We start from the raw sequence: 13,128 nt of genomic DNA on the forward strand, positions 1-13,128 counted from the left end.
AGTCCAACTTGTCATAACATAAAAATATAAAAAAATCAAATCTTCAAAAGTGCACCAGTTCCAAACGAGACTGATTCCATAGCAAGTTTTAACGGTTTTAGAGTTCTGCTTCAGACACAGAAAACAACTTGTTTTCATCTTGACAAATCAAGAAAACAAAATAAAAAGTATAAGAATCTGCCCCGGAAACGGAAAACGGACCGACAGACATGGTACGAGAATATACAGCACTAAACTTTGTTCAATGGCTTTCATCAATGTTTCCTTAATTCAGATAGACAACCCCTGAAAACCTGGGACTTAACTCATGTTGCATCACCCAATATGTTGGCACCAAAGAGTTTGCATTTTATTTTGTCATGTTATAAGAGAGATAAACTGCGCTTTTAATGTAGAGCTAGGTTACCGGTAGATTGACCGTGCTAAACTTAACATTTGAAACCTCACAATGCGATGCATATTCCAAACTGAATTTAGCGCAATAACTTAGCTCTACATTGAAAACAGTATGTTTATCTCCTAAGTCTCACATAATCTCTGATTGATTAAAGTGACAAATGCATTTGTGACCTGGGTGTGCTGTACTTTGAACACAGCCATGGACTCCCGAGTAGTGAAGAATGATGTTAAGACTCGGAGAACCCATTCAAATCCTCACTGAATGTATCTAGGTGTGTCGTCATCATCCTGGGTGTATAGAGGTGCCAGGGATGTCATTGACAAATGGATTTGTTTTCAATGTAATGTACGAATCCTGTCAGTGTGATATTGTGTGTACACTGTCATTGAGCACCTATTACAGTGAGGAAAGCAGATAGGCAGATTTCCAAAGCCAATCTGGAACATCAAATAAACACAAAGATGTTTAGAGCAATGAATGTTTAATGTCATCTATCCACACTAACAAGGGTGTCTTCAATGAGTTTGAGAACTTGTTGACTGCGAGCCTTTGCTCTGTTGATACACTGCTGGATCTGGCTCTCACTGAGCGGACTACCGCCTGCAAATACCAACACTACAGTCAGAGAACGTGCAAGACTTTCAGGGCAAATACAAGTCATCGAAAACAGATTTATTCTTTCAGGGAATATAATATAAAACTGTTCTCAGAATTGTTATAAATCCATAACAAATCAAGATAGTTTCTTTTTAACACTTTTTAACATTTTAACACATCACAGAATTCAAAAATATTTCTATATAAGCAGTCAAAATAGTAAAACTGGGGCCAGGTAAGCAAAAACAATCCTAGCCATCATGGTGCAATGACACACCATCAGTCAAGTCACATATCATGAAAAACCAATTCTCACGAGATGGCTCTTATAACAAGCATGGAATACTTTGGACTGATTTTGTCCTGGAATGCAGATGAGGGTGCCACACAAAAGGCTGATGTATACAGAAATATGCTGGTTGCACACATCCAGTGTGACATAACCAGTCACATGCAGTGTGACATAACCAGTCACATGCAGTGTGACATACCCAGTCACATGCAGTGCGACATAACCAGTCACATGCAGTGTGACATACCCAGTCACATCCAGTGTGACATACCCAGTCACATCCAGTGCAACACACCCAGTCACATGCAGTAAGACATACCCAGTCACATCCAGTGTGATGTACCCAGTCACATGCAGTGTGACATACCCAGTCACATCCAGTGTGACATACCCAGTCACATGCAGTAAGACATACCCAGTCACATGCAGTGTGACATACCCAGTCACATGCAGTGTTACATACCCAGTCACATCCAGTGTGACATACCCAGTCACATGCAGTGTGACATACCCAGTCACATGCAGTGTGACATAACCAGTCACATGCAGTGTGACATACCCAGTCACATGCAGTGTGACATACCCAGTCACATGCAGTGTGATATACCCAGTCACATGCAGTGTGACATACCCAGTCACATGCAGTAAGACATACCCAGTCACATGCAGTAAGACATACCCAGTCACATGCAGTAAGACATACCCAGTCACATGCAGTGCAACATACCCAGTCACATGCAGTGTGACATACCCAGTCACATGCAGTGTGACATACCCAGTCACATGCAGTGCAACATACCCAGTCACATGCAGTGTGACATACCCAGTCACATGCAGTGCAACATACCCAGTCACATCCAGTGTGACATACCCAGTCACATGCAGTGTGACATACCCAGTCACATGCAGTGTGACATACCCAGTCACATGTAGTGCAACATACCCAGTCACATGCAGTGCAACATACCCAGTCACATGCAGTGTGACATACCCAGTCACATGCAGTGTGACATACCCAATCACATGCAGTGTGACATACCCAGTCACATGCAGTGCGACATACCTAGTCACATCCAGTGTGACATACCCAGTCACATCCAGTGCAACATACCCAGTCACATGCAGTGTGACATACCCAGTCACATGCAGTGCGACGTACCCAGTCACATCCAGTGCAACATACCCAGTAACATGCAGAGTGATATACCTGGTTTATGCAGCATACACATCTTGTCAGCAGCAGTTACTATGGTGATCATTCCCGTGGCTAAGCTCTCTTCATCCGCTGTAGGGTCTACAAACAGGATGCGGCTGAAAGAACACCAATGATTACAGCAAGGTGAGATATTACAGCAACGGGTGAGATATTACAGCAATAGGTGAGATGTTACAGCAATAGGTGTGACATATTACAGCAGGAGGTGAGATATTTACAGCAAGAGGTGAGGTGTTACAGCAATAGCTGAGATGTTACAGCAATAGATGTGAGATGTTACAGAAATAGGTGTGAGATGTTACAGCAATAGCTGAGGTGTTACAGCAATAGGTGTGAGATGTTACAGCAATAGCTGAGATGTTCCAGCAATAGGTGTGACATATTACATCAAGAGTTGAGATGTTACAGCAAGAGGTGAGGTGTTACATCAAGAGGTGAGATGTTACAGTAATAGGTGAGGTGTTACAGTAGTAGGTGAGATGTTACAACATGTGATGTTACAGCAATAGGTGAGATGTAACAGCAATAGGTGAGATGTTACAGCAGTAGCTGAGATGTTACAGCACTAGGGATGTTACAGCAAAATGTGATATGTTACAGCAACATGCAAGGTATTACAGCAATAGGTGAGATGTTACAGCAGTAGCTGAGATGTTACAGCACTAGGGATGTTACAGCAAAATGTGATATGTTACAGCAACATGCGAGGTATTACAGCAATAGGTGAGATGTTACAGCAGTAGCTGAGATGTTACAGCAATAAGAGTATGACAGTACAGGGGTATGTTACAGCAATAGGTGAGATGTTACAGCAATAAGAGTATGACAGTACAGGGGTATGTTACACACGCCCCTGATGACACTCACTCATCGAAGCAGTTGAAGGTGGTTGAGACTGGGAGACTCCGGAGCTGCAGGGGGTCGGTACTCCTCAAGTCTGTCTCCACCTCCTCCGTCTCCTCGCTGACATGCACACCCGGCAGTTGAGCTGCAACACAACACCACAAATCATTGTCTAACTTTTTTTTAAAGTTGGCAAATAAAAACTAAAAAAGCTTTACATTCACTATGACTGTCTTATTTCATGATATGTTGCTGTTAAAACCAGAACTATGGAATCCTTCCAAGCGTTTTACATTACACAACAATAGGCGACAAGCAGGCAATCTACATGCAAGATTGGCAGACTACAAACACCATCATTAAACCAACTCATTTCATCAACTAGCCCTCAGTCGATCTTAATCCCATTAAAATAAGATCTTAGTTCTGGCTACTGCTAAACAAAGATCTGAGGGCAAAGTTTGCGAAAGGTCGTTCTGATATGACTTGTAATGGGATGATTTTAATGAGATTGAGTTCATCTGAGTGGCAGGGATGAAGGATGCTCACACAATGACTAGTTTGCCTGTGAAGCTGTAACACAGTGGCATGCCAACTAAGATTTGAAAGGAGAGGGTTGGAGCCCTGGCACCTGAGGATAAGCTGTGCACTGCAGCGTGTACACTGGCTGCTCTGTCAATACTATCAACATGATGCTTGACTTACTGTTTCTGAAGGCTGCAAGGAGAGCCAGGACACAAGCATCGGTGATGTTCCCATCGTAGTTGAGGCACACCATGTCACAGTGCAACACCCACACCAACTACACACAGACAACATGATTCATGAGTCACACTTCTTCATAGTCAATAGATGTCTTACAATGCTCAATGAAACATAATTAAATACACAAAATACAGTCATAATCAGTTGCATGTACTAATCTTGAGAGGACATTTATTTTGGGGTTTACACATATGACCGACCTGTACCAAAGGCAAGAAACATATTATAAATTAAAAAAAATAGTCTAAATAATTTTTCATTTTCCTGGCTGGTATATTTATCAATAAAAAGAATCCTCTACAAAAAAATTAACAAACATAACTGTTCATCAGTTCACTTTCCTAAATGACTAATCAAATACATGGTTATGTTTCTGGCTACTGCACACACCTATTATACATGACAGAGAGAACAAACATTTTCTGGCCGAATTGAATACACATACTTGCTACACTTCTCTACTATCCGATTTAGTCCTATTTTTACCTACTTCGCTGAGTGACCCGAACAACTTAATGACAAACTTTCTTCTCTTACCTTTTGAGGAACGATGCATAAGTCTTCTAACTGTATACAGTTCGAGCTGAAACAACACATTGAGCGATGTAACAGTGGTAATGAGACACCACTGCTGCCTTTACTATAAACAGGAATCTTTAATAATATAAAATTCTTAGACAGTGAAATGATTAAGCTTCCAAATCAGACACCCTCAGTGTAAGTCGGAAAGTAGGCATCAGTATTTTATTTAAAATAACTGGATGACATCCAATCAACCAAGTCACCAAGTCATACTATTAAGTCGCCTCTTATGACCGGGACCAATTCTAACCTGGAATCCCTACAGCTAAGGGGAATAATACAGCAAGATGTGGCACCTCAGGCCACTGTTTCATTTTTGTCTCCTTTATTCACTCAAAAAGTTTATAATAAATATATGGATCCTCTATATGACAATCCTACCTAGAAACCACTTCAGCCATAAGTTGACTCAACACTTGAGCTTGTTCACCTGGTGGTCCTGGTCGGAACTGAGGTGAGCACAAGGGGGACAACTCGACGTTTGGTACTGAAAAAACCCGAGATGGATGAATCATAAACAGTAGATGCAACCTCTTACTGAGAATGCTACAATGTCATAATGTTAATCTTTTCTCCAAATTAATTGATGTTTATGTCTTCTACAAAAAACTATTTTGTCATAGGGTCAACCCAAAATCACTTGTTCTGCTTTCTATGTTTTCTGTTAAAAAATTAGTTAGAACAAAATTGAACAAAATTTTCCTTTGGTCAAGAAGGTTGTAACTTTCACATATGCATGTGTGTTAAACAATCGGACCAACAGTGGCACGCACCTATATAGCCTTGTTTAGGTGTGTCAGTTTTGGGGGCAGCAAGTTCCTGAAACAGAGGAACACATATAGTTCTTTCTTTTAACAAAATCAACAGCTGAAAACCAACCAGGGCAAAGTCAATAATCACGTAGTGTGACATCCCATAACTTATCTGCACTTAACTTCAGCAATACAGAATAAACTTCAGCGATACAGAATAATTCATCATTCCAAAATTCATTTACTTGTTGATATGTAAGTTCCTTCACAGCATCCACAGTAGTATCAGTGAGATAGCGATGATGATGATGATGACATAACAACCAATTTTGTTTTAACTTGACAATGTTCTGGGGTCATTACTTACAGCTTTTATTCCACACATGACAGTGGTGTTGCCTAGTCTGACCAGGGACGAGCCCTCAGCTGTTGTGACGCATCCTGCAATGGTACAGATGACTACCGTAGATTAGATGAACCTAACCTGCCTTCACAGACCTACCACTTGTCAACATCAGTGATTACTATTATATCATATCTGCCTGAAGAATGTAGAATAGTCACCACATTTTCATGTTAGTGCTAATATTGTTATCATAGTTATAACAAACATACTAATCAAGCTAATGTTCATACCAGTTATGCTGACCAGGAATTTGGAATTTAAATTAAACTGGCAACTTCATTGATTTTTAATGACTCACAGACTTTCAAAGGCTTTTCCATTAACTATAAAGTTGTGGACCAATGATCACACAAAGTGACAGATGTGGAACAATGTGAGATTACCTATATTCAGCACTGTCGCACGGAATTCCCCCAGCTCCCTGCCATCAGGTCGGACATCTTTTTCCTAAAGAAAAAACCCATTGACATGATGCCATGTTGCCAATCCTCATTATTTTGCTCAAAGAGCAGTAGAAAAAGCCCAGTGGTAAATGTGCTGGCTCTCTGGCCACTGTCACTACTGATGGACACAGCGATCGACCAGGGGTAAATGCAGTGCAGTGCAGAGATATGATTTCACAGTTTAAAAAAACGAAAACAGTATTACTAAGTTTAACTTACCAAAAATCGTCTGTAATATTCTCTTGGGTGAGCTGTCCTACAAAAAGTAAATCATTGGTGAAAGTGACACTTTACCATGTTTACAGCTGATAGTAAACAAAGTTCATGAGATGAATCTGAGAAATCACTAATCGTAAGTTGGATTACAAAACACAACTTACAAGATAGATGTGTAAGTATCAACAACAAACAAAAAATGCATGTCCATAAGTATCCTCAGATAACTTCTTTCAGTTTGTTTACCGGGGTTATAACTAAAACGGCACCGATTGGCGAAAACATCACCTCACCTCAAGTGAAAATGGCTACTATTGCCTGGCGAAACGGCACCTTATTTTTTTCACCTTGGTAAAATAAATGACATTAAACTTACATGGTAACTTGCAAACACCAATAATTGTGAAATGTTGAAACAAGTTTACATTACAAATTAGCCTCTAATCCAACTAAATTCCAACTTAGCCCATACACAACTCAATTTCTTGTGAAAACATAACATGCTTTGAAGTAAAATACATGAAACTAAACTCTCATCGTCTCTTACAAACACAAATAACAGGAAATACCATGTAAATACATCAAATACATCCAATAACATGTAAATACATCAAATACATCCAATAACATGTAAATACATCTAATACCATGTAAATAAACCATATACACTACTACATAAATCGTTCTTATCGTTATTAAAAATAGACGTGCCGTTTTCGCCCGACACATAGTAGCCGTTTTCGCCAGATGCGGTGCCGTTTTCGCCCGAGAAATCGGTGACGTTTTACTTCTAGCCTGCACCCTGTTTACCGTTAGTGTGTCTAACAGGGAGGCAACCAATCTGTTTTCAGGTCATCACTCTTAGTGAAGGCAAGGTTTTGTTGTCAAAGACGAATGTCAATGGCAGTCGACACCGATTAATGTGATGCCGTAAGTGATGCCGTAACATTCAAAAGATTCATCGACACTATGGCTGCTTGGAAAATGTAAGAGAGACACGACATGTAATTCACGCCTGGATATAAATTAAAGCCACATGACTGTTTTATTTACCACGTGTTACGTTATTAATGAAATGATCACAACTCACTTGAAATCAGCCGCCATGTTTGTGTTTACGCCAAAGTGCGTTGTATTGAAGCTAATTATTGGACCAAGTTGACCAATCATCAAGGCTATAACTACCAATTTCCGGTTGTTTCTAAAATTACCATTCAAACATTATTCTGAAATATGAACGTGATATATTTTGAAAACCAAAATATCGAAGATCTCCTGTTGGCAGGTCTCAGAAGTCACTGCAGTCATTTAGTTAGTTTACTTCAGGAAAAACGTCGTCTTTAGCTAATATAATATAAATAGACCCAAAAGGATATCCAAAAGCACACCGCGTAGACACACAAACTCCTCTGCAGCGCGTGTGTCGGTGCTTGTCCGGAGCTTCAGAGTTGCGGGCTTTTTCAAACAAGGTAGAGTACTACACTGCTGACACAATCGGAGCAAGAAAATGAACCCAAGCGCGATATCTAAGTTTGTGGACACTTTTAGGAATATACTACAAAACAAGACTTCCCAGGAATATGACAGTAGCATGGTGTTCGAGTACAGGTCTAAGGGTAAACTGTCCAGCAATAGCGTTTTAGATCACGCAATGACATATTTTCTTGACATTTCCTCCGACAGATCGTCAATTGTTGCCTACAAGGGAAGATTGTGTGATATAAACAACACAAAAAGTGTTGATATTTCCCAAAATGTTTCCATCAATCAGAATAGTTACAAATCATCTCAAAGTCACAGTATAGCTAGCACCCCGAAAAGTAAGAAGGGGAGTACTGGCTCCACAAACGGAAAGGAAACTTCATTGGATCTTGACGGCTCCCCATTGAAGCTGCAAGCCTATGCTGATCTGTCTGCTTTTGATTCTCCTTCATCGGTATGTTCTCCGAAGTATATAAAGCGGGTTTGCGAGAAAGAGAGGCATGATTTTGGCATCTCCAACCAGAAAGCAAGGGGCCTGTTGTCTATGTTTTCGACCTATTTCACAAACAATCGCACCAACAATGGAAATGAGAATATTGATCACATACCAGATTTCTGGGTCCTTTGTGATGGTTCCGACATCAAGTCAACAATTATTCGAGGTGTCCAGCCTGTACTTGTTGATGGAAGGCCTGGTTTGAGAATATCGTCAGTAACTCAATCTGACAAGAATATAGATTTGAAAAGAGAAATTCGTTTTGATGGCTCCTCCATCTTGTCTGATACTAGCTGCTATGCTCGCTACAATGTGATTGACTCTATGAGGGATGACAAGGCTGGTTACCAAGGCTCCCTGGCTGTAGACCTGGAGTGGGCAAGATCAATGTCACTGCTACAGAAACCACCTTCTCATGCAGCAGCGTTCGTCAAGGCTTCAGTTACTGCAGGTGCCCACTTTTCTTGGTTGTCAGTAAACATGGTATCCCTGTCAGTAAACATGGTTAGAACTCTCTGTAAACATTATTTTATATGTCAGTAAATATGGTCATAAATGTTGGTGAACGTGACAATATCTGTCAATAATCTTGGTTATAAGTGTCTTTAAACATTTTCAACTTTTGGTAACCAGTAGACTATATCTGTCAGTAACTCACTGAGGTAAAAACTGTCACTAAACAAGGTAAACTGTACGAAGCATTGTCATCACTGTAAGTAAACATGGTTAAAACTCAGTTAACACTTAGTAACCATTGAGATATTGTAGCAATGGTACCACTTTTAAGCACCCAGGTATTGAAATGTATAAACATGGTTTAAATTCAGTTAACACTTAGTAAACATTGGGATATTGTAGCAGTGGTACCACTTTTAAGCACCAAGGTATACATTTCCATACCTGGTAAAGAGAATACATGTTATAATGTACTTGTGTTGACTTCAATTTACCAGCATTTGACTCACATGAGAACAGCAAGAGTTTTTACAATTGTCATCATTAATGATTGGCTATTTACACTTGATAAATACGGTTACCAACAGACAACCATCCTATAATTAGAATATTCTGTAATTGTTTTATTCACAAAATGTGTTAGGCCGTAGGCCTATTACACAGAACTATTTACAGAGAGAGGGAGAAAAAAGAATTACCACTATTTTACATATATATCCATATCCACACATTCATACACATACACATGCATATATACAAATAAATATTTAGACCGTATGTAATGACCAAAGTTGAAAAGTTTTGTAAACATAGACTGCTAGATTTCGTATGATTTTAAAGTTAGTGGATGACATAAGAGCATTAAATTTATTTTTAGAAGGGGTTGTAAAATATTTAGGAGGAATGTATTCAGCTCTTAAATCACTATAAGCATTGCATATAAGCACAAAATGATATTCGTCCTCAATAAAATTCTGGTTACAAATCAAACACAGTCTCTGTTCTTAGAATATTGCTGATTGCAGTGTTTTGCATGAATAACAAACTTGATTGATATTATTTACGGTTGATTGTAAACATTGCTAGACTGTTGGTTTATTCTGCTTGGTTGTTGCGTTTTGCAGGTGACATGAGAAGTCCGGCATATTCCTTCTATCAAGAGCTGACTCTGTTGACGAGTTTCGTTTCATCTGTGACAACTGGGGACGTAAACTGGATTGGGGAAGTGGGTGATGTCCCACTGATCGAGAGTGTGAAGAAACTGATCGAGCAGCTACAGCAGGGAGACAGAGTTGTTCATGAGGAAAATGAAGACGACTCGGTTGACTTGATGTCACCTCTAGAGAACCTCGTTTTTAAGGAACGCCAAGACTTGGATTTCACAGACCATCTATGGAAGGTGCTGATTAGCTGTTCGGCCTACTCGGATCTTGTCAGCAGCCTCCAGTACATCTTCAACTGCCTCAGTAGCGGGAGGGTCCAACCCATGGTCCATAACAACAACCACACCACCATGGCACAGCTGGTCCGAGACTCCTACATGGGCCGCATGATGGTCCCTCCTTTGAAGGGAATAACGCCAATCAAACTGTTAGCTGAGATGGGTGGTGAGAAGTTAAAACGGGATTACATCAACGCGTTTCTGTCATCGGACATGACCACCCTTTCCCACTTGGCCCACTTGGTGTCTATGTCCAAGTCACTGGAGGAGAATCTGGAGCAGTTGGAAAAGCTGCAGAACGTGCTGGAGATGGTGTCCATGTTGAAGTTGTTTCTCAGTCTGCCTCACTCATCGCTCGGTTCAGCAGCCAGACAGATGCTCAAACACTACGAGACAAATGCCATTGAGGAGAAGCATGTGTTTGAGTTTGGGGTGCCAACGTCGAGCGTGCAGTCAGTGATGGACACATGCTCTCCATGCGAGTGGAAGGCCAGATTTGATCATACTGTCGGATCTGTTACTGAGTCCACTATCTACTGCTTGACTTCAACACAGCCATTCAGACATGTGAAGAGAGGAAATGAAGCTGACGTCAGCCAAACAGACACTTCGATGGAAACTGAGAGTCGGTTTCTTCTCGTGAAACAAGATTTTGTAACGTTGTTCTGAATGGTTCAGCATTTGTTTGTGGAACTATTAGGCTAAAAAAAATTAATAGTCTTGGTTCTCATCATCATAAAGTCTGCAACACATTTCGTTTATATTTTCATTTTTTTTTAAATTAAAAAATCTTCAAATATCCCGCTCCTCGAACACATGACCCTAGCAGTAAAATGCTACAATACTTAAGAACAACATGATTTCTCCGAAATTATTGTAAATATAATTCCTAGACAAACTAGCTTGAACAACCCTCCTAAAAAACACACCGCCAGCGCTATATTTTTAAAAGCCATTGCCTGAGAACCAATTCTTTTATTTTTTTAAGCCTTATGTGGACATTTTGTCACTGTTTATTAAAGTCATGAAAATGTTTAACACATGCCAGCAGAAAATATGCCAGCGTTCATTATTTGATTGTGTACTAGTTTTCCGATGTTCATGTAATTAATGTGTTATCATGGTTATGTTTGTCGTTATTCTAATTTGTTTCAGTGAATATTGAAAGCTTATGTTATAAAGTGTTGTTGTAAATCTTATCAATGTAAACTTAACCATCACTGAGGCATAAAATTATGTTGTGTGGTTTAGGAATAAGGGAGGAGAGCTGAGAGTGTAAATTGCCAAAGCTATATTAATAAATACATACATGACAATTATATTATATGAGTATATTTATGATAGACAATAAATATTCATAACAAACAAAATAAACATTTTCTGTTTTTGTGTGTGGTCTTTTACCATTTTGTTGGATCTCAAAGTTGGCACGGTTATTATAGATGGCATGCTATCTCAGTGGGCTTTCACAACACTTGGTTTTTGGACAGACACCACAATTTGCTGTGCAGAGTTGTGTCCCTTGGGTGCACCAGAAACCTATTGCCCGTGAAGATCCGGGGTGGAATAGGTGTTCAGCAACCCATGCTTGCCGTATCAGGCAACTATGCTTGTCGTAAGAGGCGACTAACGGGATCGGGTGGTCAGGCTCGATGACTTGGTTGATGCATGTCATCGATCCCAATTGCGTGGATCGATGTTCATGATATTAATCACTGGATTGTCTGGTCCAGACTCGATTATATACAGACCGCCGTCATATAGCTGGAATATTGCCTAGTGCCATGTTAAACAAAAAAACAACCAAAACCAACCTGTGCAGAGTTGAGTCCCTTGGACTAGCCAGAAACCTATGATTGTGGGTTCGAATCCCGGTTCACCCCAATTATGTTTCTAGATTTGTCAGCACCATACCCGTGCTCGTGGGTTTCACCGAAGTGGAAAATGTCGGAGACCTGCATAACTTCGGGCTTTCCTCCCACATTAAGCCGACACACCGTGATATAACTGGAATAATGTTAAAAGCAGCGTTAAACCCAACTCACTCACTCTATAATTGCAAAATACATTTATATCAAACTGGCATTCAAGGACACACAGTTGACTTCATAGGCTTTGCTAAGATGATCTCTCAAAGGCCATACATGTGGCGTGTGGAAACTACATCCATATTTCTCTCGTAGTAATTCAATTAGAATCGGGCACCTTGGAGATCATACCTAGAGGAAGCTAAAAGATGTTACTTGTTTCCCCTACCTTGAAGATCCGGGTTAGAATAGGTCTTCAGCAACCCATGCTTGCCATAAAAGGCGACTATGCTTGTCCTTAGAGGCGACTAACGGGATCGGGTGGTCAGGCTCGCTGACTTGGTTGATGCATGTCATCGTTCCCAATTTCGTGGATCGATGCTCATGATGTCAATCACAGGATTGGCCCGGTCCAGACTCGATTTTTTACAGACCGCTGTCATATAGCTGGAATATTGCTGAGTGCGGTGTTAAACAACAAACAAACAACTTTGGTAACATATTGAAACAATTAGGTATTATGGTAAAAGTACTGGACCTTGTTTCCACATCGACAATATAAACAATTACCGTTAAGCTGCCTGGCAAAAGAAAAGATATGCTTCATAGTTCACCTTATTTTTACTCTGCTCATTTAAAACAGTGTACTGTGAAAATGTGATCCCCATGTTCCTCGAGACATCAGGTACCTGGTGTGAGATACTCACTGATAAG

General features: G+C 40.2%; 2 protein-coding genes across 2 annotated transcripts; one reads left to right on the forward strand and one right to left on the reverse strand.

Annotated features, from left to right (window-relative positions):
• Nucleotides 1-864: 864 nt before the first annotated feature.
• Nucleotides 865-7,765, reverse strand: LOC124113260 (exosome complex component RRP43-like). Its single transcript, XM_046473548.2, has 11 exons — nt 7,603-7,765; nt 6,516-6,552; nt 6,237-6,300; nt 5,815-5,888; nt 5,469-5,514; nt 5,077-5,182; nt 4,651-4,696; nt 4,054-4,150; nt 3,373-3,493; nt 2,497-2,600; nt 865-1,000 (listed from the first exon to the last, which is right to left on the reverse strand). Exons 1-11 carry the CDS (start codon nt 7,680-7,682, stop codon nt 888-890), a joined length of 888 nt encoding a protein of 295 aa, XP_046329504.1. The 5' UTR covers nt 7,683-7,765; the 3' UTR covers nt 865-887.
• Nucleotides 7,766-8,019: 254 nt separating this feature from the next.
• Nucleotides 8,020-11,775, forward strand: LOC124113259 (protein zwilch homolog). The gene is made up of 2 exons (XM_046473547.2): nt 8,020-8,941; nt 10,071-11,775. The coding sequence occupies exons 1-2, from the start codon at nt 8,020-8,022 to the stop codon at nt 11,054-11,056; spliced, it is 1,908 nt and encodes a 635-aa protein (XP_046329503.1). The 3' UTR covers nt 11,057-11,775.
• The last annotated feature ends 1,353 nt before the right edge of the window (nt 11,776-13,128 follow it).

Source organism: Haliotis rufescens, unplaced genomic scaffold (genome assembly GCF_023055435.1).
Source record: "Haliotis rufescens isolate VD_foot unplaced genomic scaffold, xgHalRufe1.0.p SCAF_5, whole genome shotgun sequence".
In the NCBI taxonomy this organism is placed as follows: domain Eukaryota; kingdom Metazoa; phylum Mollusca; class Gastropoda; order Lepetellida; family Haliotidae; genus Haliotis; species Haliotis rufescens.

Excerpts from the sequence above, each read along its gene's own strand:
- LOC124113259 (XM_046473547.2), top strand. The coding sequence starts at position 8,020 with ATGAACCCAAGCGCGATATCTAAGTTTGTGGACACTTTTAGGAATATA. Across the intron at positions 8,942-10,070 it reads CAAGGCTTCAGTTACTGCAG|GTGACATGAGAAGTCCGGCA; the intron begins GTGCCCACTTTT and ends TGCGTTTTGCAG.
- LOC124113260 (XM_046473548.2), bottom strand. The coding sequence starts at position 7,682 with ATGATTGGTCAACTTGGTCCAATAATTAGCTTCAATACAACGCACTTT. Across the intron at positions 5,889-6,236 it reads TGCGACAGTGCTGAATATAG|GATGCGTCACAACAGCTGAG; the intron begins GTAATCTCACAT and ends GTACCATTGCAG. Across the intron at positions 3,494-4,053 it reads CCTTGCAGCCTTCAGAAACA|CTCAACTGCCGGGTGTGCAT; the intron begins GTAAGTCAAGCA and ends GTTGTGTTGCAG.